General features: G+C 39.0%; 1 protein-coding gene across 3 annotated transcripts in view; it reads right to left on the bottom strand.

Annotated features, from left to right (window-relative positions):
• Window positions 1–27,945, bottom strand: part of PIK3C2G (phosphatidylinositol-4-phosphate 3-kinase catalytic subunit type 2 gamma) — a 287,677-nt gene that overhangs the window by 73,667 nt on the left and 186,065 nt on the right. For 2 of the 3 annotated variants that reach the window (XM_054225029.1, XM_054225038.1), the window contains exons 19-24: window positions 12,909–13,089; window positions 11,455–11,562; window positions 9,087–9,179; window positions 7,399–7,528; window positions 5,134–5,270; window positions 2,267–2,436 (exon numbers count right to left, since the gene is read on the bottom strand). The exons of the other annotated variant lie outside the window; for it this stretch is intronic. In XM_054225029.1, coding sequence (XP_054081004.1) covers window positions 2,267–2,436; window positions 5,134–5,270; window positions 7,399–7,528; window positions 9,087–9,179; window positions 11,455–11,562; window positions 12,909–13,089 — 819 coding nt within the window. The remainder of the gene's footprint in view (window positions 1–2,266; window positions 2,437–5,133; window positions 5,271–7,398; window positions 7,529–9,086; window positions 9,180–11,454; window positions 11,563–12,908; window positions 13,090–27,945) is intronic. 3 annotated transcript variants of the gene reach the window in all.

Below are 27,945 nucleotides of genomic sequence, written 5' to 3' on the forward strand. Positions count from 1 at the left end.
AAAATGGACAGCTGTGGCAACGAAGTTATCTTCCTAAATTCTTAAAGGAATGACTACTTTAAATAGTTCAGACAGGGACTCCTTTTCTGTAAGCCTTCATTCATTTCCATAGATTCCATTAAAAAAAAAAAAAAGTTTGTTTGTGTGATGTGTGTAAAGACCAGTTGCATGTATAGGCATTTGCATCAGATATCTTTCATTCTTCAAAGCCACCTATAGGACTTCACAAGTATGTGTGTAGCATCCACAAAACCCAAACAGCCAGCGCTAATAATTCTAAAGATTTGAAAGCATTGCGCTGCTGTTTTATCAATAGTATTTTAGGAGCATGATATTGTTTGGGGTGCAAAGAGCTCAAATAAAAATCTAATAAGAACTCAAATAAAAACCTAATATAAAAAGCTGTTGAAGAAACCAGAGCCTAAGCCTATTTCAGGACTTGCCTTGTGGGAATGAATAGATACAAATGGCAATGGGGGTTTTGAATTTTGAGAGAGCCTGAAATTTATGGGATGTAGAAATGTGGTATTCCTGTGTTAGAAATAATATGTTACATTTCATGAAGAGTTCATATAGTTCTTGAGAACTAGTTCTTTTCATATGGTTCATGAGAACTATAGGCATTACTGTTGCATCTGCTCAGTTGCATGTAGGTATGAGGAACACAACCATTGCGCCATGATGTTCACAACCTACTGTTAATTGTGAGTCCTAGTTTAACTAAAGAACCACGGGGGAGCCCCATGAATGGAGGTCCTAAAATGTATTGTTTTATTTTATAGTTTAAAAGCAACATACTGCATGGAGAAACAGGAAAAAATGGCTGCTGCTTATGGAAGCGACTACATTTTAAGTAGTTTTCTTAGACTTTATGAGAGGTGTAGTATGCCTGCATTGTAAACCAGTAAAATTAACAACTATTTTTATTATTGATATTACATGATTTCTGTTTAAATCTGGTTGTTGTGTCCCCCCCTGTATTTGCTTCATCCTATCATTCAAACTGGGTAATTCTTTGCCCATGTAACATTACTGCTTAAGGAAATTCCTGTTAGGCTCCAAAAGGAGGTTTGCTGGAGTGAGGGATGCAGCACTTGACTCAGAGTGTGCATGAGTATCTTTTTTTATTACTCTGGTCTGCTTTATTCTTTGCACAGCAAATAAGTAGGATTAAGGGAACGTATCTTGAATGATGGACGATAATTCTGAGCACTGCAACTAAATCTTTTGACTGCCTGGCTTAGAAGTACTTATTAGCCCCATCAGCTTCCCTCATATCAATACTCCCACGCTGTTATTTCTGTCTAACACATTGAGACAGTCCAGAATAGTCAAAGGCCAGCTTAAAGATAATAAATAAAAAAATAAAAAAAAAAAGGAAGGAACAATTATCTCAAAATTAATTCTGCGACTAGTTCTGGAAATTATTAGGAAACATGTAGGAAAGACACCCCCTGCCCCCATATACACACTACACAGCTTGTCAGTATTTAGGATCATTTATCCATTCTCTATCCTGCTATAACAGCTTCTGTGTTTTACACATAATAACATTATCCTATCTATAATTATTCCATTAAAATTCATTCCTCCATAGTATGTTCACATTAGGAACTAGGACATGTGATCACACTATTTTAGTTATCTTTATCATGGGATAGTTACATCACAGATAGACACAAATACAGAAAAATGACAGTCTTGTTTGTGTAAAATCAGACATTTGCAAAACAACCCCTGAGCTCAGTGTGGTTAGATGTAAAACTTCAAAAGATAATGAAAATGTTTGCAATTTTACCCACAGAGGCATAATGTAAATATTCTCCATGTCTATTTGGAAAATTTGGTTTCTTCTCTGAATATGGGAAGAAAGTGGTCAATTAGATACACCTATGGTTTTGGATCCATTATAGGAACACTCCTCTGCTAGAAAAAAACAATGGACATCAGAATTCTTTTGGCATAGGCCAATCTACTGTTCTGGTCACTACTGAGCTGCATCATTCAAATCTCTGGCCAAACAAGGATTTAGATTTATTTTCTTTTAGACTGAAAGGGGATCTCCAACATCTCATTTTAATTCCTTTTCCTGCCATTTCTATATTTTTTAGAGGTTTTGTGAACAATGAAAAGAAGTCAATTTGGAAAATTCAAAAAGGAAAAAAAGCATGATCCCATTCCTACTTTTTCCATGGGTGCTGATAAGACTGTGAAATTTCAGAACACTGCTTTAAAGTTTAATATGTGTGTTACTATAGATACTAACCTTTTTATGCTTCCAAACGTCTGTGCATGACCTAAAAATCTTCCAAAATCAATGTGGAACATGTGTCCGGCATTTGTCAGCATTATGTTGTCACTGTGTCGATCACAGACTCCCAGAATGAAGGTAACAACACACCAGCCAGCGCAGGAATAAAAGAAATTCCTTATTGCCTAGTTAGTAAAACAAAAGCATTTACTGGAAATATACAGAAACGTATTTGTTTGTGATGCTAACAAGAAAACCAAAAATTGTAGTTCTACAAATGCTATGCATGTTGCTAAAATTTTAACAGACGGGTGTTAGTAGCAATGGTACTCAAACAAGTAATACGCAAATTTCAAAGTTACAATACAAGAACAATTTTATGCATGAGGTTTTTACTTTGTGTTTTATGGATACTTGGAATTCTATGGAAAATTTCTAAGGTAGAGATGTACCTAAGAAAACCAAGCTTCTTTGCAGGAAGCTGACATTTTCTGTTCAATAGCCTGCACGTATATTGTAAAAACAATGGTTTGGAAGTTAGTTGGATATCCACAAATTTAACCATTTGCTTTATAATGAAACAAGGTTATTTTACACCCATTCTGTACCTACATGGATCTTTTTTCTCCAGAACTCAATTGTCTTTCTCAAATCCTAATTAATCAAGTCTCACAAAATTCCAGCTCAAAGAATTAAATCCCATTTTACAGAAATGAACTGAAACAAAGGAAGGCTAAATTGTTTTCTGCTCCTAGCATCTGTGAATCTGAACAGACTACGGGGTCAAACTGAGTGTCATGCAGAGAGACCCAAGAGAGTGATTAAACCAAAAACCAGACTGGCAGTTGTGCTTCATGTAACCTACTCCTCTGATGCTCTTTTTTTACGTGGTGGAGATATGTACTGTCACCGTTAGTCTGCTTCATGTAAGTAGACTGGCTCGTTCAGATCTATCTCATGAATCTCTTTACGATGTTACATTGTGGCACTGCTCTTTGCCAAAAATGTGCCCATGGCACACGTAGGAAAATGTACAAGCTAATGATCTCCTCACCAGACACTCATAGGTGGATTCCAAGTTTTCTGCTAACTTCAGTGGTAAGTATTTAATAACTGTGACTTCTCCTAATAGAAGAATCTACCCGATCTCTATCACAACACACATATTCAGTGTCCTCTCTCAGGGGAAAGTTATTCCTGATTCAAATGATGATCAGTCTTCTACCCCAAAGCATAAGGAATAGCTTTTGTCTTTTTTTAATCTTACCTGCTACAGTTTAAGAACTGAAAATTCAGTTCTTATTCAGAAGTCTTAACCTCCCATGAATCTAAATCACAATGTAATTCATTTATATGGAAACCCAAACAGTCCTAATTTGTGATTGTTACGTTTTTGGACAAAACCTACATTAGTCAATGTAAATCATTATTCAGGCATTCAGGATTTCCCTGCAGATGCAGGGTGTCACCTGCGATAGCTGATATGGATGACAGCACTGTGGAAGCCACAGCAGAAGTGTTGGTTGAATTTTATGTCTCACTGTACTACTTACTCACTTTGATGACCTTGGATAAAACACCTAAGCTTTCTGTGATTTTGTTCACCCAACTGTAAAATGAAGATAGTAAAGCTTACTCTGCATTAGTTTTTTGAGCACCTTAGATAGAGTATTGTATGAGTAAAAAACCATTAAGGAGTAAAAGAGAAAGGTTCATTCACCAGCAAATCCACGGTGAAGGCACAGAAGTCATTTTATGCGTGCCCTATGCAATCAGATCCAGCTGCATTTTATATGTTTAAAAAATCGAAAGATAATGGGTAGAAACTGGTTTTAGAATATTCCACATTAATGGTAGTTTTTACAAACTGCAGCTGCAGTAAGAAATCAGGTTCTCATCAATAACTAACAGTGCTTCACTTCTCAATTGAAATCTTTGCTGCACCATAACACTGTAAACATATAAACTTGTAAAAAAAAATCTATAAAGATTGTTCCTGTTTAATTGACTCAAGATGATACAGTAGGAATTCAAGTACTCTTACTGAAAATGAGGATAAACAAATGCCTATGGAATAATTACAAAATTAACAAAGTTTATCAAGTATATTTATGCTATACATCTATTAATGAACTTTTAGAAAGCACTTCATTTTCAGAGTAGTAAACACTCAAGGCTCCCCTTTAAATTTAAAATTTTGGCTACTAATCTACTATAGGCACAGAATAGGGTTTTAAAAATTGCTGTAGTAACATAAAGATTAAAAGATTTTCCATAGGCCTTAGAACATGCTCAGCCAACAAAGAATGAATAGAAAGAGTTCCCTTCAAAGGGAAATCTCTGCTTCTATAAATAAAATTTCCAATTTTTTGGCTCATTCATAATGCCTAGTTTCATAAAATCAGATGCATTACATGGGATCCTACAATGTGATATGAAAAGCATGATCTTATGTATCATATGACTAGCTAGTTTTTTTTAGAACAGCTTTCTAAAACTCTGAGTACTGATGTGGTCATTTCCAAATACAGGAAATCCACAAGACTTTTCATAGTTTATATAGAATAAAGTATTCCGAGAGTTGACCTAAAAAATAAATGCTTTGGAAGTCGATACGTACTTTCTACTTCTGTTCTTCATTTTACTACTATATTTCAAAACATCGCTATGACACGTTTTTATAGAAAATGTATTACAATGCATCTGATTCTAGCAATATCTTCTTAGAAAGAGAGTGGCATTTAAGTCAATTCCCTGGCTTCTTTGCATGTGAGTTGTTTGTCTTGAGTCTGAGTCATTTGTTTTTGCTGCTTACTGCCATTTGGTTTCTTTTTTCCCATGGTAAAACATGAATTGTATAATAAGCTTCTTTATGATGTTACCTCTTGGTAACTTGATTCCAGAGGATGGTGATGACGGAACCATTTTTTAATTGTGTTTTCTTTCAATGGTCCTATCAGACCAGACTCCCTGTGGATCTTCGCTAGTGTGGTAGCATCTGGCACCATCTGTACCAATCCTAATCAGATAGAAAAGAGTTCACATGAAAAACCTTCAACTTTAAAAAGATATGAAGACCGTCAAGGCATATTGCATATTGTTGGATCATTCCATGCAGAAAAAATACATGCTTAAAGGTTTATAAAATAATGAATGCAATGGAAAATATAGATCACGATTTTTTTTGTCTTTCTCTTCAGCAACAAAAACCGAAGGACGCTTAGTAAAAAGTGGCAGTTCCGTGAAAGAAAAAAAAACCACCCATAACAAAATTGTGGATATAACTGCCTCAAGGTATCACCAAGGCCCACAATTTAACAAGATTCGAAGTGGGTAGAATATGTACACAAACAACCCAAAATCTACAAAAAATAGGATCAGACATTTTCTTTGAAATAAAAAGTTTTTTCATATGTTTTTTATTGTCAAGAATGCTACACAAATTTTTCTGCAGCTTGTGATGCTGATCACAGCTGGGAGAAAGGACACTAGATAGTGCAGAAAATTAGTCTGATCCAAGATGACATAAACTGGGACTTTGAAGTGCAGAGAGAAGCCAAGCATTTTGCAATGCTTCACTTCAATCCTCTGTCTCTACTGCATGCACTTAATTCCTTTTTTGGAATCGAAACCTGGCTTGCCAGCCTTCTGTCCCTGTCTCTGTGTGTGGTCCCCTGGCACATCATCCCACAACTCTGCAGTTCAGGAAGGACTTCCTCTAACAATTTCAGTCGATGACAGGCTCCTCTACAATATCATGCCTGGAAAGTGGCATCCTACCAGTGCTTTATCTGCACATCTATGTGAAGAATGATTTCCATGTTCCCATGACTATGAAATTATCATCTCCTACCTCCCTTGTGGGGAAGAGGTGGACCATGGAGCAAGTTGTTACACTAGGACTTGGAAGACCTGGGTACACAAGTCTACTTAAGCACATGTCCCGTATGTCCACAGGCATGTCACTTGGTGACTTATCCTTAATTATACTTAATCATTAACTGTATATCAATTATATTAACACTTCTGTAGCTCATAAGGAAAGACATTGTGTGGAAAATCTGTCACACACTAAGAGGTTTTCTGCTGCTGTGGCAGTGAAAGGAAGAGACTGTCAGGCAGAGAATATTATTTGCAGACGATCCTTGTATCCTTCTTGGCAAAAATCTAATTAAGTGTTAGTATGTAAAAGAGACTATAATATTATGTTCAGAAATAGTATTCTTGTATTATTTGCCTTTGAAGCAGAAGCTTTAAGCTTTGACTCCCATCTCTACAAAGAAGAGAGGAGTCTTTTTCTGGTCACCTTAACCACCCTCCATGTGCACGAACTCATCTATACTTTCTCCTAGCTCCTTCAGATCATTCATCCTCTCTCATTTTCTCTTTGTGGATCAGAAAGCAATGAATTTTGGGGTTGGTTGGTTTGGGGAGTTTTTTGATAGTTTTTGTACAGCAGGTAATCTGGATACATCAGTCTTCTGTTTGTGTAAGGATGATTTTCAGTAAAAGACTTGGAGAGTCAGTAAAAATAGTAAGCTTATTGCTGTCAGTAAATTTTTTTAGCAAGCAATTGGTATCCTGCTACAGCTCTGCTATAAAAAACGTAAAAGGGAGAATAAAGCTTTCAGATGAGTCAGGCCTGCCCTAAGCAGCATAAATTGCAAGAGTGATATTTCAAAATCAACACTGTGAAGCTGTCATCACTTGTCTACAGGTACCTTCTGTAGCCACATGTATCTAGGTTCATTTAAGCATCCGTGCAGGATAACACTGGATTAAAACTTCAGTAGCTACAGCCACTTTTCTCCAAAGCTCTCTTTCTGATGTGTGAAGTTACTTTTAAGAATCTGGTCAAAGCTGATGGTGTTGATGCTTTTGGAAAATTCTAGCCTAAGTTGCTACAAAATTCAGTGAGTTTGGTTATCCTCCTTCTGGAGAGGCAGAATGAATAAATAAACTGAACATTCGGGAGTAGGCAAGTATACAATTCAGGGCCTGAGCAACAGGAATTCTGAGCACTTTTTTTCTTTAAGGGGGAAGATAAATAAGAGACCCGTGAAAATAAAGGGATGATTTTTGTATGCTGTTGTTTACATGAGATACGGATAATATAATACAGGTAATTTTCATAGTGTAAAACTGACCTTGGCCTTTTCCTGTAGATAAACACCTATAAATGATCATTTGCATATCCAGACCCTCTTGGAGCCAAATGCTGTCCATCACTCGAATAATTTGCAGAACCAGCATATCTTGACGTAGATCATCGCCTATCTGAAAATTGCACAAGAAATCCTGGTTTCTCCTTCAATATCAGATAGAAATAACCTCCTACTTCATTTGGATTTTTTCCCTCACTGAAACGGCTACGTTCATTTTACAGTAAATCCGTCTTGGTTTTCTTCAAAGTTGCTACTTATCTTTCTGTGTCAGAAGAGGACAGAGTAAATGGTACACATAGGCAGAAACAGTTTTGGCAGCCACAGAGACGGTAACAAAAGCTCCCCGATTAACTGCAGCCTTTCTGCTTATTATTCCTATGTAATTATTAGAGTTTGAAAATTTAATCCGGAGGTAGGATCCTAATTTAGTTACAGTTTAAAGTCTACCTAATGCTAGATCCCTTTTCAGAAATGACAACATTTTTCTAATGTTAAGCTTCACAAATTGCTATTTGCAGCAGGCTGAAAGAGAATTTTATCATGAATTTGTATTTTATCCATGACATGATTCATATTCAGTTTCAAACAGTGATGCAGTGTTGACTGCTCTCCCCATGGAGTCGGTGAAACCACAATCTTAGTGAAATGGGGCTTTAATTGTAGCCATAAGAGGTAATGAAGAGATTATCTTCAACCACGGCTGAGTAAATGGCCTATGAAAACAAAAGCCCAGGTTTTTTGTTGCCCCTGCCTACCCCATCTGAACTACATGACTTTTACTGGTATTTTTAAGCTCTTTAGTCTTTTATTATATTATTTTTTTATAAGCATTCCAATCTATAGACTTTTACTGCCATGAAATGAGGACTTGAGGAGATATAAATTATTGTTTAAAAAAAAATCAAAATCTATTTTTATTTTATTTAAAGGTAATCTTAACTCCAATTAATCCATCAGCCATTTTATGAACTTCAGTGTTCTTCTCTAAAAACAATAATCACTGTTATGGAAGACTTGAAAGAGTCTTCTCTTGAAGAAGAGAAGTCATTTTATGTAACATGTATTGTCTTTTGTGGATGGACACAGCACTGTCCTGAACTCCGAAGCTTTGAAGGTGACAACTGGAAAATAAACCGGAGTTTATTTTCAGAGTCATTTCCTCCAAGTAGCTCCAACGAGACCCAGCTCCTCTGCTGTCCTCTCCACCTCCCTCTTCCTCAGCCCATTTCCCACGCTGGCTCAAAGGGGCAGAATTAGTTCTGTGTAGCAAATGCAGTCTCTAACACTCCAGTATTTTGATTCGTTAGAGACATATCAACATGGATGGATTCAGTTATTCTGAACTCAGATAAGAGACCTGCCCTCTTACTTCAGTGTGGTAAATAAACCAGGTTTAAAATATAAACTTCATATTTTAGCCTGGTTGTCTCCGCTAAGAAAAAAAATAATTGCAAAAAATCATTTGATTCTCTACTGATCAAAAAGTTGATACTTCAGCGTGCTGCCTCAGCATATCCCATTAAAAGTTCTAGTGTCGAAAATAATTAGGAAAAAGGAACAACAGAGCCAAATCAAACATTCTCAGGCTCAAGGTTTAAAATATAAATTAGGTGAATCTCAAATCAACATTTTTCATATAAAAGGAACTAAGGATTAGAGGAAGAACATACCTTAAAAATAACATTGATGTTTCCACTTGGAGCATTCGCATTGATGAAGGAGATTTTTAATGGAAAAGCATTGGATGTAAAATATGAACATGACTTCAGGGAAAAAAAGATGAGAGAGAAGAACAACAGTGTCACATGTACAAAACATCAGGCTAATAGAATACCGCCGGAAAAGGTACCATCTTTAATTACTGCTCAGTAGCACTGATAAAAATAAATAATTCTTGATATTATTGACTGTTTAATTGCGTGAAGAAAATGAGAAATTATTTTTCTCAGACAATTTGTTTCACTCAATAAACAGATTATATGAATGGATAATATTTTCCGTAGTAAATGTTTTTCATTTTCAATGATAAACTTTGGCTGGGACTGAGTGGATGAAGTACGTAAGACTGATCTAATGAGAATCTCTACAGCACTGAAAAGCCTTTAGTCCTATTATTTTCTGCAAAAAAATTTCCCCATCATACAAACTTTATAGTAGAAAATAAACCCGCTGATTTCTTTGGTGACCTTGCCCTGGCTGAGAATACAGGAAATTCTGAAAATCACAATCTATTTTATATGGAATTTATCTTAATTAAACATAAACTCTGACTTCTCGTGCCCTACAGCTCCTTCCACCTGAAGACCTTAAAGGGCTTCAAAAAGCATTAATGAGCCAAGCACTGCTAATCCGGTGTGAGTTAGGGTGGTATTATCATCATCATTAAAAAAAGAGGGGGGGAAAAAAAACCCTGAAAAAACAACCAAAGACAATGGTAAATTAATGGCCTGGTTTCTAGAAATAACGAGCACCTCACAGGAGCTACCGCTGTCCTTACTGGGTGGAGTGAAATGCAGGCTAATTTGAACAAAAACGCTACTAGACACAGCTGCCTCTTGCTTTTCATCTAAACATCTCAAAGCATGGTACAAGCATGCAAATATTGTCTTACCCCCATCATACCTCTGCAACGTGCAATAGCTATTATTGATGATGAAATCCTGACCCCCTATGGAATTTTGCCAACTGAAATGTCTCAATAAGCGCTTGAAAGGTTACTGTGAGAAAACGCATTACTGACAGAGCTGGGAGCAGTGCTGGCTACGAGTAAAATCAATAGATGATACCAAAGTGAATTAAATTTAGGTAATTATAAGCACTTAAAAATGCTAATTTACATGATTATACTGACATACAGTTCAATCAAGAACCTGCATATATTTATAGCAAGATAATGGCCTATAATGATGCAAGAAAAATGAAAAAAAAAAAAAAAAAAAAAATCTCTCTTCAGATTTAAACATTTTGTATCCGTCCAGCCAGGCTGGTGCAGTATAAATAGCATGACTGTATGGTGAGATACCTTCCCATTAGTTATTATTTCCAAAAAGCCTGAAAGCAGTGAGAAGCAGCAGGCTTCAAATTCTTCTGACTTTTATCATGCACAATTGGCCCAAACCTGCGGGGTGCTGGAAGACCTCTGTTCTCAGCCAGATCAAGGCTGAATAGCAATTACTTGGAGAATCACAGGTCAAAGGCAATTGAAGGGATCAGCACCTCTTAGAATCAGGTCCACTGTGGATAATGAGCCAGAGAACAAAAACAGAGCACAAATTGCTGTAATTAGGCAGCTATAACTGGTAATACGTATGGCTCTTCAGGTTTGTTTTCTCTTGCTGCTGGGTACGTTTTTCTTCTCTAGAGCTGGAACAGCTTATTCTGGGCATTATATTGTTTATGAAAACATTTCTAATCAATGAATAACTGAGCCTTAGTACTGTAGTCAAAGTAAAGTCAAGTAACACTGAAGAGCATTGCTGTTTCCTTATTTTTAAGTCATTTTTAATAGGGGTCATAGACATAGGTAAGTTACTGTGAATAGTTAGTATTTTAGCAGACCTCAGTCATGTGCCTAGGCTCACCTCAGTGAAAAGAGAGCTACCTCGAGACCTTTAGCTGCTCCCATCCATGGCAGGGGAGAGACTTGGATGAGAAAAAACTGCCACCAAGAGCTACCTGGGCAGGACGGTAACCAGGTCTCAGCTTCAGGGGACCCAGGTGCCTTTGCCCATCCCAATGCCTTGGCAGGGCAGCTGAGCTGGGAGCAGCCTGCTCAGAGTTTGAAATCGCTGCTGCTGCTGCTGCGCAACGTGAGACATGCATGCAACACCCACCCCACCAGACCCCTTCACCTCTGCCTCCAACAAAGGCCCCCAGTTTGAAGGGGATTAGGCTGGATGTCAGTTTACCAGATGACTCATGCTTAACACCAGTAAGATTATTTCCCAGTCAATGCAGCCATTCACTCCCTCTTCCCCTTTATACTACAAAAAAAAAAAATAAATTACAAATGTAATCCGTTGCATGAGCTAGACTTACATCTGCCTCTACGCCTTGGACAACAAGTGCAGGATTCAGGGGAAGCCGACAAACCGTTACCTCCTGGAAGAACTGCTGAAGTCTGTGGAGTTCCACCTTTAACACCTCCTGCAACATGTGAACATGTAACACGAAAGAACATAACAGCAGCTTTTAAGCCGTTTACTGTCTTTCTGTATTTTAAACAAGCAGTACAATTTCTGGAACGAGTGGCATCCATGTAACCTTATAACAGCTGATGAGGTGACACCGAGGGGCAGTTATTAAAAGTAAGAACTGTTATTTTACTCCACATTCAGGCTTTTACTGTCTAGATGCACTACCAGTTCATGCTGTCATGGAGGTTCAGATTCAATACCCTTCATTAGGGGCTGATTAGCCTTGCACCTGCTCTGCTGCATCTCATATCTTTTTTGCCTTGCTGGACAACCTCACAATTTGTTGCCTCAAAACTGTGATCTCCCTCACACCTAACTGTAGGTATGGTACCTGCAAGGTTTGGGAGTTTCGCAGTATTACAGTAACTAGAGCCTTGAGATTAATCTCTAAAATCTGAATTATGCATCAATAATGCATAATGTATCACTACTATTTCTTTTTCTTTACATGGATTTTTGTCTTTGCAAATATTTTTGTCTTTTTACTTCCGTGTTTGCTTTGCTGCTCTCAGTAGCAACACGGAGTTTTCTGAAAAATCCTTTGAAAATCTTTGAATCCTTAACAAGGCAAAAAGAACTCATGATAACTTTCATGATAACCAGCAGTGGCAGGTATATTTTTATTTGGCTTTCTGGTCTTTCTTGCTGAGATCCCAGCAAGAAACTGTTTTACACATCAGCTAAGTAACAACAGCTGTCTCAGAAAATTAACAGTTTTGAATTGGAAATATACCTACGCAATACAAAAGCTGCACCTGCTGGAGAAGACGACTGCAAGCCTTCTACTGCCAGGAATGCATCTCTGCAGATACAGTATTAATAGTTGAATGCTCTATTTGAGTATTAAGTATAGTCCACTCTGGTTGGCTTTGCTAAGAAATGAGGCCGTTCTGCTCGTCCAGGATAACTCTTAGCCAAGTTTTCAAGAAACACTGCAGCTCCACAGGAGTCAAATATTATATTGGGATGAGGTGCTGAATGTGAGCATTCCTTTCAGTAAAATATTAACCAGCATTGTTGCCATTGTTTCTGACCACCTCGAAGTCGAGTTGAGAAACTGGTTGATGAAGGAATTTAAATGGCTTAAAAGATCTGCTGACCTCAAGAGTAATAGTGATAAGAGTTGGACCATTAAATACATGTTTTACTTGTTTTCAGAGCAGCACAAAATTTTACAAATTTTAGGCAAATCTTGGGTTTATTTATGTAAAGGGCATTATAGGAAAGACGTGTCACCTTAGAGAAAATAATCACTTGAAGAAACTTAGATGGAAGAGGAGGTAGTTTTAAACAAACCTTTCTTTTTGGGTCACTGGCAGCTTTTACTTTTTTGGCAATGTCTTCCAGAATTCTGATAAGTTTCCCCTCCTTAGAAAACTCATTGTTCAGGGTTTTGCCAGCACAGAATTGGAGAGCAGCCAGTAGTTTCTGATACCAGTTTTTGAAATGAACTTCATTCTGTGCATTCTTCAACAGCCTGAAGGAAAGAGGGGAAAAAACATCTGTGTATCTAAAACTGATTTTTATTTTATATCACCTCTAGCAGAAACAATAAATGCACTCCAAACTAATCTGTATTTGGTGACTTTGGGCAGCGGAGAATGAGAAAAAATGTTGTTTATTTGTTGGCAGTACTCAAGTCCCATTTGATAACTAATGAGATTCTGAGTGTGTTGAATCAATAGGAACCTGCCATTTCTTACTGTCATACATAGTGCAGTGCCTCTATTGCTTCTTATTTCTGCAAGAAAAGTTTAAAAAGTGAAAATAAGTTATATTTTTTGAAGTCCAGTCTCAAATAGACATCCCTAAATTTATTCTTTTTTTTTTCTCCTGCCAGTACACTCACACAATCAAGCACATCTTTCAGCTAGGAGGTACATTTAAAGACCATTTTAGTCACAGATGTTTCACCAGTTTTAGAAACTGTCACTGTTTTAAGTTAAGGAGACATTTCTGAATTTGGCTATAGTGCTAAAAAGAGTGAAATGAGCCCACTTTTTTCCTTTCTTTACTGCTAAGTGTTGTTCTAGAGCAAAAACTCAGCTCTTAATTCTACTGAAGCTTGTAAGAGCTTTGGAACTGGAGTTATTACCAACGTAAAAGTTAGAAATAAAACCAAAACCATACTTTCTTTTTTTTCATGTTTACCATGCAGTCTTCTCTAATTCCACATTCATTTGGGCCAGGAAAGCCGCGGAGTTTAGAGGTTTTTCTAGTTAACTGAATTGATCACTGGGAAATTTTTACCTTATGTGGCCAGACGTTTTGTACATATTTCATTTATTTTTATAATTGCAGATAGAAACACCAGCTTTATATTGCTACTGACATGCTGCCCATCACCTGGCATTCCCCTTTGCTTTTGTCCAAACTTCCCTTCCCACAACTTCATCCCGAAGAACATCTCAAACCTTAAATTCCTTATAAATGTCTGAATCTTAATGCAGTTTCCCTTACCTGATGATGTTACTCAAACCTAACAAATAATGCTAGTTTTCACAGGACAGAAAACAGAGCAGCTGTTGATTTTCAAGGCACATCAGATATGAATATGTCGCATCACAAAAAGCAAGAATAACATATATATCAAGCACTGATATTTAAAGGTAAAAAAAACCTAATTGCTATAGACACTTCAACTCCTTCAAATCATATATAAGGCATTACAATATTGCTACCACAGCCAATGCATCTTTTGGTGATGAGGGATTCTTGTAATCTTTTGTAAGGCAATGATCCTTCTAGGTCCTCTTTTCCTATATAAATTAATGCAGAATAATATCACCTACTGGTTTCTGAAAAGCCTTTCCAGTTATACAAAACCTCTGAACATCTAAGGGTTTATAAGTACTGAAAAATCTTAAAAGAAAGCGTGGTGTTTCTATCAGAAATGCCTAGACATGAAAGGGAAGACATATGAGAATTTTATCATCAGTACTCTCTGGAGGAGATTGAAATGACATTTCTTCCTGTAGACTAGTAAAAACAAATAATTACTTTTTGGATCGGAAAGAAATACAAATTGTCATTGCAGTGCCTGGTGGAAGGCAAGCCCCAGCACACAAAGACAGCTGTATTTTTATCCTGAACCCTCCACGAACTGAAGAAGGCTCAGAAAACATGCATATATGGAGGTGGGTAAACTAATTGTTCCAGGTTTCAAGGACAGTAAGTCCAAGATTTCACAGGATGGGATTCATTTGCTTAGAAGTAGATACCTCTGCCATTTTAGATACGCTAGGAAATCCTATTTGGCCTCCAGCTGCTGCCTTGGAAGGGCATGGGTCCGCTAGAGGCAGTATCTCATGTGTGCCACTCCCATGCAGATGTCTCGGATGCCCTGTGCTGTGTAAAACAGGCGATGCTTAAGGTACTGAATCACACTCTGCAGTGGCCTTTTAGCTCAGTTATAGGCAAACAAGGTGATTTAAAACAAAAGCATACTCAGTCCATTTCAACACCAAGTCATGAACAGGCTTGGTGATTATTTTTTAAACAAAAGCATCACTGGCACAGTCCAAACTGTCACACGGGCAAGAATTTTAGTCTGCTGAAGCAGAGCCCAGCTTAGTCTCAGTCCAGCTAAACAGCCTGCATTTCTCTTACAGCACAGGCAGAATGAACTCCTTCACTTCTGCCCTGCAAAGACAAGTGCAAGTGCACATAAGAAAAGACAACATCGCTGTGACATCTATTTTGAACTGGCCAGGTTATGTTGGTGCAGAATCTTCTGTCTGCACTTAGGCTTGCATCGAAATCAGCTCCTGAGCATCTAAATTACATTAATTCACTTACTCCATTTTTAACAGTACATATTTAGGGAATACAGAAAGACTACCTTTTCATGTTTGAGATTTCCCTTTAATCCTCTCAGATATACAGACCACTAAAAGAACTTTTATTTCCCTAAAATGAAAGGCTTAGGATTCCACATACAGGAAGCAAAACCAAAATGTATTCCTATTTTAAACAGAGCGACTCCGTGCATAAGGTAGATCAACTTAGAAGATTCATTTTTTGATTATTCTTATGGCTGAGTGTTCACAGAAAATAAGCTTATATACACATATAATATAAAGATTTCTTTTTGACCTGAGAAAGGATTATGGGGCAGATTCAGAATGCTTCCGCATAAGGTGTACATGGGGACAGAGGGTGCATAGAGTCTGAATCCTCTCACATGTGCTTCTTGAGCCCAGCCCGTGGGGAAAGTGGAGGCAGTCATCATGAGCTCACCGGTAAAATCCATTTCCATGCCCGCTGCAGCCCAGCACACACTCCACAGTCTGAACCCACGTGGCAGCTTTTGACAGTGCACGTGCTTCCTCAGCAGCCCTGTGAGGCACTCAGGGCTCTGCACTCAAAATGTGTCTGGTGACTACGGTACAGGCTCCTTCTGCCAGCCCACTGGGGTAGGTATGCTTTTAAAAGCCTGTAGACCTTAATTCGCAAAATGATTTGGATTAACTGGGTCTGACTTTTACATTCATTTTATAAAAGCAGTCCCAAGGAGGATACAAAGGACAGCTTTTAATGTGATGAGTCATTGTAAGCTTTGCTGAAATGTTTATTCAACAACGGAACAAATATGCAGTTGTAATTCTGTCTTCCCAGTTTCCAGGCCCACACATCTTCACCCTGCCATTGCGAGAACTCAGCGGAGATAGGAAAGTCTGCAACTTCTGAGGCTGCAGAATGGAGAAGTGCTCAAGACACTAATGAAATTTTCAAGTTAGGACAGGATGCCTAGCTGCGACAGAGGAAGACAAAATTGGAATGATTTAAAACTCATGGCTGCCAGTAAGGAAATACATAAAGTTTTGGTTTTTTTTTTTCTGACAATTTTCACAGGGTTCTGCAAGACAGAATTCAATATAAAAGGCTGCCTTTATGCCATGCCTATACAGAGGATCTCGTGCCTAACAACAAGGAGATGTCCTCACCCTTCAAGGTTCTCTGATTTGAAACAAACGCTCTTGTACTCAGCAAGGCCCGGGTATTTCTGATACGCTGTCCCAAGGTCACTTTCTGGGAAATAGCACAATGGTGCTGGGAACAGAAGGATGCTGACCTGAAATTTAGTAAAGAAGCAAACTAGACTGACCCTGCTTAGCAGCAGTCACGAGGGTCCCAGTCAGATTCTGGGGTGTCCCAAAAGATGCCCCCGACTTCCTTCTTGTCGTGGTTTGGGCCAGACTGGCCACTGAAGAGTGACCTCAGACCAGGACACTTCTGCAAGCGGCTGCTTCTCTTCCTTTCTGTGTGCACCCACTCCGTGCCTGCAAGCTGGCTCCAATCCCATTTTCTGGCACTTGCAGCTGCAGAAACACATGTATGTGTTTTCCAGATATGGAAACACAAGTGTGCTGGAGAGATTTTTGCCACCGAGCAGAAGGGAAGATGGGGTTCAATCAGGCTGAGTTGGCTGCTGTGTCAGAGAAGGAGAAACAGGGCTAAAACCAGCAGCTACAGAAAAAAGGGAAATTTAAAAAAAAAAAAAAGGGAGGGGAAAAAAACGAAGGAAAGGAATGAGATCAGATGGATCTTGGTACCAAAACAGCTGAAGTGGCTTCATTCTCCTTCTGTGGTGTGGGGAGACAGGGAAGTTGGTGCTCTAAAGGCCTTGCAGCAGACACAGTCTGCTCTCTGAGGTGGATTTGGCAGAGAAGTGAAAGAGTGAGGCTGTTCGGACAACTCTGCCGCTTGAACATCTGTTCCTTGTCTCCTTCCCAAAGGGGAGCAGGGTGAACTAGAGAGTAATGCCTGACAGGACAGATTAGCTTGCAGGTAGCCTGTTAAACCACGTTGTAGCAAAAGAAACCCAAGGAAAGGCCAGGATCTCCAGTATCTTACTGCAGGCTTAGCCCCTACCTGCTATGAAAGAGCGAGATATAGTTTGACTGGGTTGACATGTGGCATCAAAGTCAGAGTAGTGACCCTAGTTAATTCGTTTCCAAGTGATGCCTGGTATTTATTATACAAAAGCTGTGCTCCATATACTCTTTGCTTAAAGTGTTTTTAATTCAGAGACACACCATGAAAATGAGGTGCCTTAGGGTTTTAAGGCGAGTGCTGAGGTACTTACTATCATTAGTCAATCTTTGGTAAACTTGACCAAGGAAGTTAATATGCTTTGTTGTGAAGGTGTATTTTATGGTTGTTTTCTGTTTCATTAAGCAGGACAAGTCACAGAAGAAGAGAACATTAGTACAACACTGCTGATCTTTATAGCAATAATTGTTTTAAAATGATTCTCCATAGCCCTTTGTATCAAATATCAGCACACAAACACACTTCTCTACCGCTGCATAGCTTCCGTGTCCGAGGTTGCCGTCCGTCTTGATTTTCATTAGATATCCTGCAACACTCCTTAGGTGTCCTCTGCGCTTTATTGTGCCATGGAGCTATGTCACACACCCGCAGCCTGAGACTGATTTCATTTTCGACTTGAAAACATTTTACTGGTTGCATTCTTAAACAGGAGAACAAGTAACAGGAGTGAAGTGGGGCTTGCCAGTGGGGTTACATTTGGGCTTTGCAGCTTCTTAAGTCCTGCTGCAAGTTACCTACAAACACAAGGATGAGACAGATGACAAAAATGTGCAGCTGAAGATTTATACCTGCATCTGTGGAGGTAGTCTGTGATGGGCCACGAGGATGGGTGGGCTACTGCTGCTGTTAACTACTCAGTTGCAAGTAAAACCTTTCTTAGTTTTTTCTTTTATCTCCCCAAGATTACACTGGACAAGGTTTTTACTTCCCTGCCAGTGATAACGGGAATAATCCATTTGATAGAGATATCAACACAGCAAATACTGCACAAACACTGTGAACTCCAATGAATTCCAGATTCTAACAAGTACCTGTCATCCTCCATTCCCTACACCCGTAACTCCACTTGCTCCTTTGCAGAGCACAGGAAAGCCTCCAGAACTCATCTTTTTCACTTGCTAGCTGGTCTGCTCGGGCACAGCCTCTGCAGACACAGCCAAACTCTAAGGCAGCAGAGTGCCAAGCTAGCAAATACGACTAGGCCTTTTCTGATCTCTTTGCCAGTGCCCAGGATGGATGACTGAACTCCCAGGAATGTGTCTGTAAGATGGCAGCCATCCCTTCAGAGAACAGAAAGGAACACTTGCACTTGGTGCGATGTAATCTCTGTTCCCAGCCTCCTTCACAGCCTCGGTGAGATAAGCCTTCACTGGACAGCAAAATCTAATTTCATTAACCTTGCTGGAAAGCCTTAAAGTGGCTCTGTTCTCACGGTCCTTTGTTATTCAAGAGAAACATACAGGCTATCTCTGTCAACTTCTTTTAAAAATAGATACAGGATAATACCTCCCTTTTGAAACTAACCCCAAATTCTAGAAAGGTGTGATTTATGTACTACAAGTCAGAAAGGAAAACACAGAAAACAGCATCACCATTCTGTGTAGACTTACTGGGGCATGGCAATCAACAAAGCCACAGATATAAAAAACAAACAAACAACAGAGAAGCACAAAATGCCTAACATGTTGAGAACCACACAATTTCTGCAGGGGAGAATGGGGAGCAAAATCAATTAGGCAGCAAGAGTTAATGTACAACAAAGATGGAAGGGACATAGCAGATCTCCCAAGGGACTGTAGTACTAAGCATTTTCCAGAACTTTACAGAAATGCAGTGCGAGGCCATCCACTTGACTGGAAGGACCAAGACTGAACTCCCTTTCACTCTCCCTTTCTTTGAGCAAGTACAAAGACAGCAGAGAGGGGAAGCACAAGAGGGCTGGCAGAACTCTGCCTCGTCTGCTGATCTTCCTTCTTTCTTTCTATTCTAGAACAGAAGTTAGTTTCCATTTCTTGAATAGACTGAGTGAAGTGTGGTACCACATTTTCTCTGAATCTTTCTACCCAAGTAAGTCTCCAGGATGGAAGAGCAGCAGCTGTTCGGTAGCTTGCAGCACCTCTCCACTTTTGGCTCTTCGCATCTCTCACGTAAGATACCTGCAGTCAGTTTCACCTGCTGCTTCTCATGTAACAGAGCTGCTTTTATAGACTCATTTTTCAGAGCACTACCCTTGAAAGGAAAACACTTCTGCTTAAAGCGTAATTTTGTTTTAAAAGGCCACACGATACATTTGCTTTTGTTTTTCTGATTCTTTTTTATAACATAACTTGGAACAGATGTCTAACATGTTGGTGTCCCTTAGACAACAAAAAATTGTTGCAAACTTATTATAAAGTATGTCGGTTAGGCTTGAGAAACACATTTCTATAGGAGCCAAGGGACCAGTTGTCATTATTTGCTAATCTTCTCCCAAGGCAACACAATCTGCATCCAGACAAATCACTTGATCCAGTAGATTCAATCAACCCATTTCCCATCACTCTCACTGAATGCCATAACTGTGGAATGCACGTCCGGCTGACTCACAAAAAATTAGCAGATCAGTGAAAAAAAAGCCAACGCTACACTATGCGAGTAAGTCGCCAACCCCTGCTGCTAAGGTTGCCTAGCAGAAAAATGTTGTATTTGATACATAATATAGTTAGTTGCACACACTTTTGTATTAAGAAAATAAACCCCAGATCAAACGGGTTTTGTCTAGACAAGAAGGGGGATTGACCCTGAAAATGAACTGCATCAGGAATTAATAGGAGAGTACAACAGCGCACTGGTACCACTATCACTACCAGATAGTAAATGCTACCTGGTCTAACGTCTAAGCAAGGAACAATCACCCTCAGAACGTGTCTCCTCCAATTTGTTGAATGAATGTGTTTTCGTCAATATAACTGCTAGAAGAATCACATAGTAAAAAGAAGTGCTAACAGTGTCTGTCTCTGCTGCAGTTTATATAAAAAAAAAAAAAAAACAAACAAGAAAACAAACACCAAAAAAACCCCTGAATTGTTAGCAAAGCTGGACTCTTTGTAGTCAGCTCCTCTTCATTGGGTGGGATCTGCAAGCAGCAGAGGACCAAATTTATTAACACACCATCATGAACACAAAAAATACCTGCAGCAGAATACCAACATATCAGAATTAGTGCTTGTTTCCAACATCATCTGTACACGACAGTGCTGACACTGGGTAACTTCAGAGTCCATGAGTGAGGGTTCACAGCCCACCAAAGGTCCCACCTTAATAAAGTGTCAAATCCAAAGCTCCAGAAAAGAAATGCCTTCACCCTGAAATGTCACTGATGCCAAGAGCGACTTAAGCTCAGGATTGCAACTATAGGTCTAACTGCTCTCTTTTAACTGAAAAAATACCACTGTGTCAGTACAGAGAATCAAAGCGAATTACTAACCTTCTCCTGCCAAAAACTGTATCCAAAATAAAAAAAAAACCCAATCCACAAATGTATCACATTTAATATCTGCATGAAGATTATGCATAGGGCAGTATTATTTTGCATTCACTGAGAAACATGGCATTTACGTCTAGCACTTATTTTGGAAAGTCTGGTTCCATCTTTGCCTGTGCTTTCTTCATGTGACTAGGTATGTCCCATTCTGCGCTTGTTTCAAAATTGCGGATTTTCTCCTCAGACAAATGCCATGTTGTCAGAATGTCATGCAGCATCTTACTTACACCAGAATCAGCAAGGCTGAAAGCTACAAATCATTTATCTTTGTAATAGCTTAGAGTACATTTGTGGCACAGGAACTGAAACACACCATTCATTCCAGGCATAACAGAAATCGCTGTATTCTTCCCAGTGGGTAACTGCATTGGAAGCTTGCAATGAATGGGATTAGATGGGATAATCACCACTAAAATAAGCAGACCCAATGGCTTTAATGGGATGATGTCCAAATATGCCAGCAATTAATTGGATACAGGAGGTGACTAAGCTACTCTACTTTCAAACCACACAAATAAAACACAAAATTAATCCAGGTTCAAGTAGTTCACTACAGCCAGTGGAGTTGCTTTGTACTGTATCTCAATTTAGGCCACAGTTATCACAGCAATACACTGAGGAGAATGTGAAAATGTTTTTCATCATCTGCCTATTGTTTGGGTAGTTCACATCTACCAAAATGGCTTGGAATAGCTTCTGCATCTTCCCATTAGCTTCACAGCTGGAACAAAAACATCCCTCAAGACACTATAAAACAAAATGCATGACACAGAAGTAATTCTGTATCATTCTGTATGCACTGGGCAATCTAGATTTACACAAAACTGCAGAATTAAACTTGAGTTACGCTGCAACACTTTGTTAACTTCACTTTAAAATGCTGTATGCACTTTTTTTTTCCCCTACTTTGTTTACATGCTGATATAGAAGTAGCTTCAGGGATAAAACTAAAATTGTCTTTCTACAAGGTCTTTATGGCCTTTGGCTGCTCTTATTAGGAGCAGTTCCAGATTTTATTCATACATTCTGAGCCAGATCTGTATATATAATCCTAGAGTTTTCAGATTACTGTTCTTATGACTCACCCTGGCCATGGGTGATGCAAATATTATGTCATTCAAAAGAATTTATTCTGCAAAAATGTAGATCTTGAGATGGGCTGTTAATTTTCATATTTTCTCTGCGCTCAGTTACAAGAATTTGCTTTGCTTTACAAGGTCTACAATCAAAACTGTTATCTTTCAAGTAGAGTGTCAGATTTTTACAGACAAGGTGCTCAGTTGCCAACAGCAGGGGAAGGATAGATGAGATTCAGTGCATTCCAAATACATGTGGAGTTAACATTTCTTTCAGGACAGTCTCACTTCTACCTCCCTGGAAGGACCTGTATGTAGATCCACTGTGTTTTAAGTGCAGGTAATACAGGTGCCAGAAGAACTAAGATCCTTATTCCCACATTACTTCCTGATGTATCTGTCTCTTCTGGATCTTTACTTTCATCTGGACATCTCTGCTCTAGCTAGCGGCCCTGCTTATCTTCTTTTCCCAATATCTAACCAAGGGAACTTTTTTCAGTTCACTGCCTACACAGGAATAGGGATGTATAATGAGCCTTCATCAGGTGCTGCTTTAGGCGTTTCAGCAACGACAGTACCTCAGTGTAATTACAAGATTGCAAAACTTTCTGTTTTAAGTATTCCTCTCATATCCAACGTAGTATGTTCTCTGTAAGAAGTCAAGTCTTCTTTTTCTGGCAATTTGCCATGTGGCATCTCATTAGAGAAGCCTACTGAAGAGTACGGCTTCAGTAGTAGGACCAATGCTGCACAACAACAAAGGATGCATGGATCAGATCATCAGATCACAGGAACTTGTTACCTCTGTGCATGTGTGGTGTGACTTTGTCAAAGGAATAACTTTGATAGAACCTCCATAGTTCAAATAAAGTGGCATCATGAAGACATATGGTCCTTTACACTTCAAAAATAACTAGCAAAACTCATGTGTTTTCAGAGAACAGAAGACAGAGAACCAGACTTTTAAATAGTGGAGTCTCTAGAGTCCCAATAATGCTTTTTCATCTCTTCAGACTGCATCTCCCCTTATGCATATGGCTATTCTGCAGCCTTCCTCAAACGAGGTGATACCTACCATGTTTTCATTTAATTAAAGCAGAGGAGACCATGAGATACGGCTCTCATCAGCTCATTCCTATCAGTCGCAGAACAGAAGAACAAGCATTTACATTGTAAAGAACAGTGTTTCCGTTATCTTTAAACCCCTTCTTTCTAGGCCTGTTCTCTTTTCTCCTCTCTGGTTTTATTTTTCTTCCTCTTTTTTTGGTCTCTATTCATTTTTTGCTCCCCCTCATATATAGCAATAGTATCTTTTGCAAGGGTAGGAGAGGAGGGCAAAGCGGGGAAGGAAATATCTTCAGATTTCTCTTTTTTAAATATTGGTCTTGTTCTGATCTTCCTTCTGTTTTACCGCTTTATTGCCACCAAACATTGTCTTTGTAAAAGGAGAAGTGGGAATTTGAAGTTAAGCTCACGTACCAGGGAAAGCTTTCTGTAAGATATTAGTAAGAGAAAATTTTTCTTTTTTAGTTGGCCCAAGGGTATTTTCCTAGTCGACAGCTGGCCTAGTTACCATGGAAAACAGAAGAGCTGGAGGGCAGGCACAGTAGGAAAGTGAGGCATAGACCTATGTGAAATTAGGTTGGCTTAGTTTGCAGAGGCTTGCTGAAATTAATCTCTCATTTCAGACAGCTTGTGGCTTTTTCATTGATGGATAGTAGATATTAAGTTTTATCTAGGTTTACAAGTCCATCTTAGCTCTGCTGAGACACGTTCAACTGTGGGACTAGATCTGAATAAACTTTGGAATAAGCTGAATTCCCTTTTAATGAACCCCTAACAAGAAGGCATTACTTCTTAAGCTTTTATCAAGGAAATCTTACATGACTCTCTTCAGATCAAACCATATAGTCTTGGAGTTAAATTTCATAGTTTTTAAAGACAGAAGAATTTAAGGCAGATATAGGAATGACAGTCCATCTTGAATTCCTCATTTTACTTGCTGGGTGACCTTGGCGAAATTCGTAAGTTTTTCTATGCTTTTGTTTTCCCTTTTGAAAGAGGAAAGGGTTATTTACCTTCTCATAGGATGCTGTGTTTGTTTGTAAGCTGCTCTTATGCCACAGAGGTAAATGTCATGGCAAATAGGTCTGTTTAATAACGTTGCTGCCTCCTTCCCATATGGTTCTCGCATAGCTAGCATTTTTCAATCATGTGGGAGAAAACAGCAGCCCCGGGCATTTTTTTCACTCATGAGAAAAGCAGAATTAAGATTTAGTTGTTGTGATGAAAAGTTCAGCTCTAGTTCCAAGATTCACAATCACATTTGTGGAAGTATTATTGCGGTAAGCAGATGTCGTATTTCCATATGTCCTGAGTCAGGTAAAGAGTGGAGCGTGCTCTCCAGGGGCAGTTACTGCTTTGGCAGAATAAATATAGATCAGCCATCTGACACAAAATGCCGCCCGGACTTTGAAACTCACTGGCTCTTCTATAGGTATCTTTCTTGTACTCAGAGTGCTGTCCTCATGCTCAGTCCATGTGAGGGTGCAGCTGGATAGAGGAGTGAGAGGCAGAAATCATAACTTTCCTCCCTTCTCCCAACATACACATGCTTGCTCACTTTCTGTTGCCTGAATACCCCTGAATCAGTCACATTTCTCCTTAGATGTGTACTCTGACAAGTGAGCAAAAATCTGTGTGTGCCAAAAATTAATATGGATAAGTGCCATATTATTTCTCCCATCAAAGCAGTGGCGGTACTCGCAAAGGTGGCAGGCATGGGTGAGCTTTGCAGACCCAGGTAAATTACCATTTAAACCTCCTTTAAATTGCTGTTTAAAAAGCTCCTGACGATAAAACAGGGCAACAGCTGAAGACTGCATGTGTCAGCTTTAAACTGATACAAAAATGATATTAAAACGGGCTGTTATTTAAGTGACTTTTCATTTTCATACCATGACCAAGCAATGTACTTCTGAGCTACATGCAGCAGAAAGCACTGACAATTGCAAGAAAATTCGCCGTGATGGCTGCTTAAATTCACTTCAACAAACTGCCCTATCAACAAAAACACATACATGAGATCTGTGGGTTACGCAAGTCACTCAGAAGCTGGCTAAGCAGTGCCTATTAGAAAAGTTTAATTAATAAAAATGCTTCTCCTGATAGAAATCATCACACACAACAGAATGACATTGTGAAGAAGGTTAAGTAGAAGAATAAACACTGACTTCTAATACCAGACTCAACAAAGGAAACACTACAGGTCAAAGCAGAAATTAGCTGAGCTACATAAGCAGAGTTTTATCAGCTGTCATTATGCCAAGCCCTAAGAAGCGTTGAAATCTTGTTTACTATCTGACCTCCTCTGTGCCCAGTGCTCACCGGATAATTACTACAGATAGCAATGCCCTATTTCCTGGACAGAACCCCACTTCCCTTGCTGATGTACAAAACAAGGTCTTCCCTCAGTTAAAAATGTATAACGTGTTACAACACTCAACGATGAGAGAATGTTCTTTAAATTAATCCCTGCTCATGGATCTGGCTCTGGAAATCCCTGTTCAATCCCTTCTGCATTAGCCAAGATGGCAGCTGCCACACTAAAGCTAATGAGCCTGATTAATATCAATTCAGTAAATTAAATTTTTTTCCAGACATCAGATAATTTTTTACTAATCCAGACATTTATACCCATTTAATATCAGCTGACATAACATAATTTCTCATTTAACACTAATTGAAAACTACAGGTTTCTTATTCCAAAGAGCATTTGCTGTCACTTATAACTTATGTCTTTTTATACAGCTATTTTTCAAATAATATCATCATCAAATTTTATGTTTTCTGCCTAGTTGCAGAATTTTTATACCCAAGAATGTGACTGGTGATGTGGGCAGAATGGAACAATCAGGTGATTTCTCTTGAAGGTTTTCGTTGAAACAAATGAATAAAAGTATAAGAAACAACTCTTCATACAAGTAGTGTTCAACTTAGCCGCTGTAGGTTTTGATGTTTTTTTCCTAAGTAATTTTGGGTTTGTTCAACTTGCCTTCAGGCTTGGTTTCTTCAAATGCTACAGAAGAAAGTGCACATCCCTACTGCTATGCCATTTGCTCTTATTCTAAGGTAAAAGATAAAATCCCTCACTGGCTGCAATTGAATGTCAATATTTATGTATCACGGAATTGACAAGAGGTAGGGGGAAGCATGCTTCATTACACTTCTGGGTGAAAGACAGTATTAACATTTGTGCAATGGAGTGTTTGCTGTGGCCCAGCACTGTAATTGCTGATGACAAGTGGAATTCCTTGGGGTTGAACATACCACTTGACCATTTTTGTCCATCTGCGATCCTGGCCTGTGGTTTTCACATGATACTGTCTCTCAGCTGTAACGTGACCTGTGGGGAACACTACAGAAAGTTACTAATCAAAGTGTCCATCTAACAGATGATACCTATTACCAAGCTGCTTATTTAAGAAACGCTAATATCGTTCTCAATGCTTCCTGAGATGAGAGCACCCTTTCTGCAAGATGCTATCTAAGGATGACCCTGATGGCTCAAAGACTGCAGGACTGCGGAAACTGAATCAGTAAACAAGCTAAGGCGGTTACAGAATTCATTTGTAACTTACAGAAGCATGTAATAGCCGACATCAGGAGGGACCTCAGCAGGTCCTCTGGTCTGTTCCCCGTTCAAAGCAGAGCTAGCTCTGATATTGGATCAGGTTGTTCAGAGGCCTTGGCCTCAGCAGCAGGTTGGGAGAGTTCCTGAGTCAGGGTGCAATTGGACCATATGACAGTGAGTCCCCAGAATATGAGGCGGTTTCAGAAGATATGACCTAATGACAGGCAGGCCTTCAAGGATACAGTGGATCACCTCAGGAAGACTTAAAATTCTGTTGACCATCATAACTTTTTGGGCATAGTAACATGAATAAGCAGACAACAAACTGCATTTCTAAATGGTGAATGTCCCTTCGGTCTGCCTTCAGTCCCATCTTGCAATTTCTGGCAAGAACTTCTAGCTGGGGCCCAGCTGTCACAGGAACAACAAATACTTCAAGATTTATGTGATACAGATCAATTTTAAGGTATGAACAAAGTCTCCATATTATTCTTTACCCTGCCTAAATCACATCAGCCAAAACTACTCTTGGATACAGAATAGCAGAGAGTGAGGTTTCGCCTGTGCCACGGCCTGGACAACATTCTCTTGTGTGTTTGCAATGCAAAAAATGTAAAAGCTTCCTTCTCTTAATGAACAGATGACTATTTAGTTTCCACTATTTGGCCTACAGTCTTCCAGGTTCTTAGAAAAGCTATGTCAGGCAAAGGAGGATCGTTCAGTCAGTCAGAATTTGTGTGAAATGATCAAGTATGAGTCTCCAGTGGCTCCTCTGAAAGGGAAGTTGATGACTGTTTGTTTTCTAGAATCAATAACTTAGACTGAGATAGAAGCACAGAGTGGTTACATGTCTAGGCACAAGGGTCTCCAGAGGAATATGTAGCAATATAGGCAATCAAATCAAAATTACACTATATAGAGAGGGGAGAGTAACAGCACAGGTTATACTTGGGAATAATTCTTTTTTGGTGGAAGCAGTTCTAGATCTCCTAGTTCTCTCAGGAGGTCTTCACCTGAATGTAAACTTCCCAGATGGGAAAAATTAACTCGCTTATTTCTTAGAGAACACAGCAGAACTACATTAGTGTACTACTTATCTCTGCTCTCCTCTTGCTTTGCTGCGTCCTTCCTTCTATAAAGATATTTTTCTTTGTTATCCTTCAGAAAACAAAGGGAAGAGCTGGGTGGAGGGAATACCCAGTTTCAACCCTTTCAACTAGCAGAAGCACACTGCTTTGCACTTTACATCTTCTTACCCATTGCCA

This window comes from Rissa tridactyla, chromosome 1 (assembly GCF_028500815.1).
Source record: "Rissa tridactyla isolate bRisTri1 chromosome 1, bRisTri1.patW.cur.20221130, whole genome shotgun sequence".
NCBI classification, from domain to species: Eukaryota; Metazoa; Chordata; class Aves; order Charadriiformes; family Laridae; genus Rissa; species Rissa tridactyla.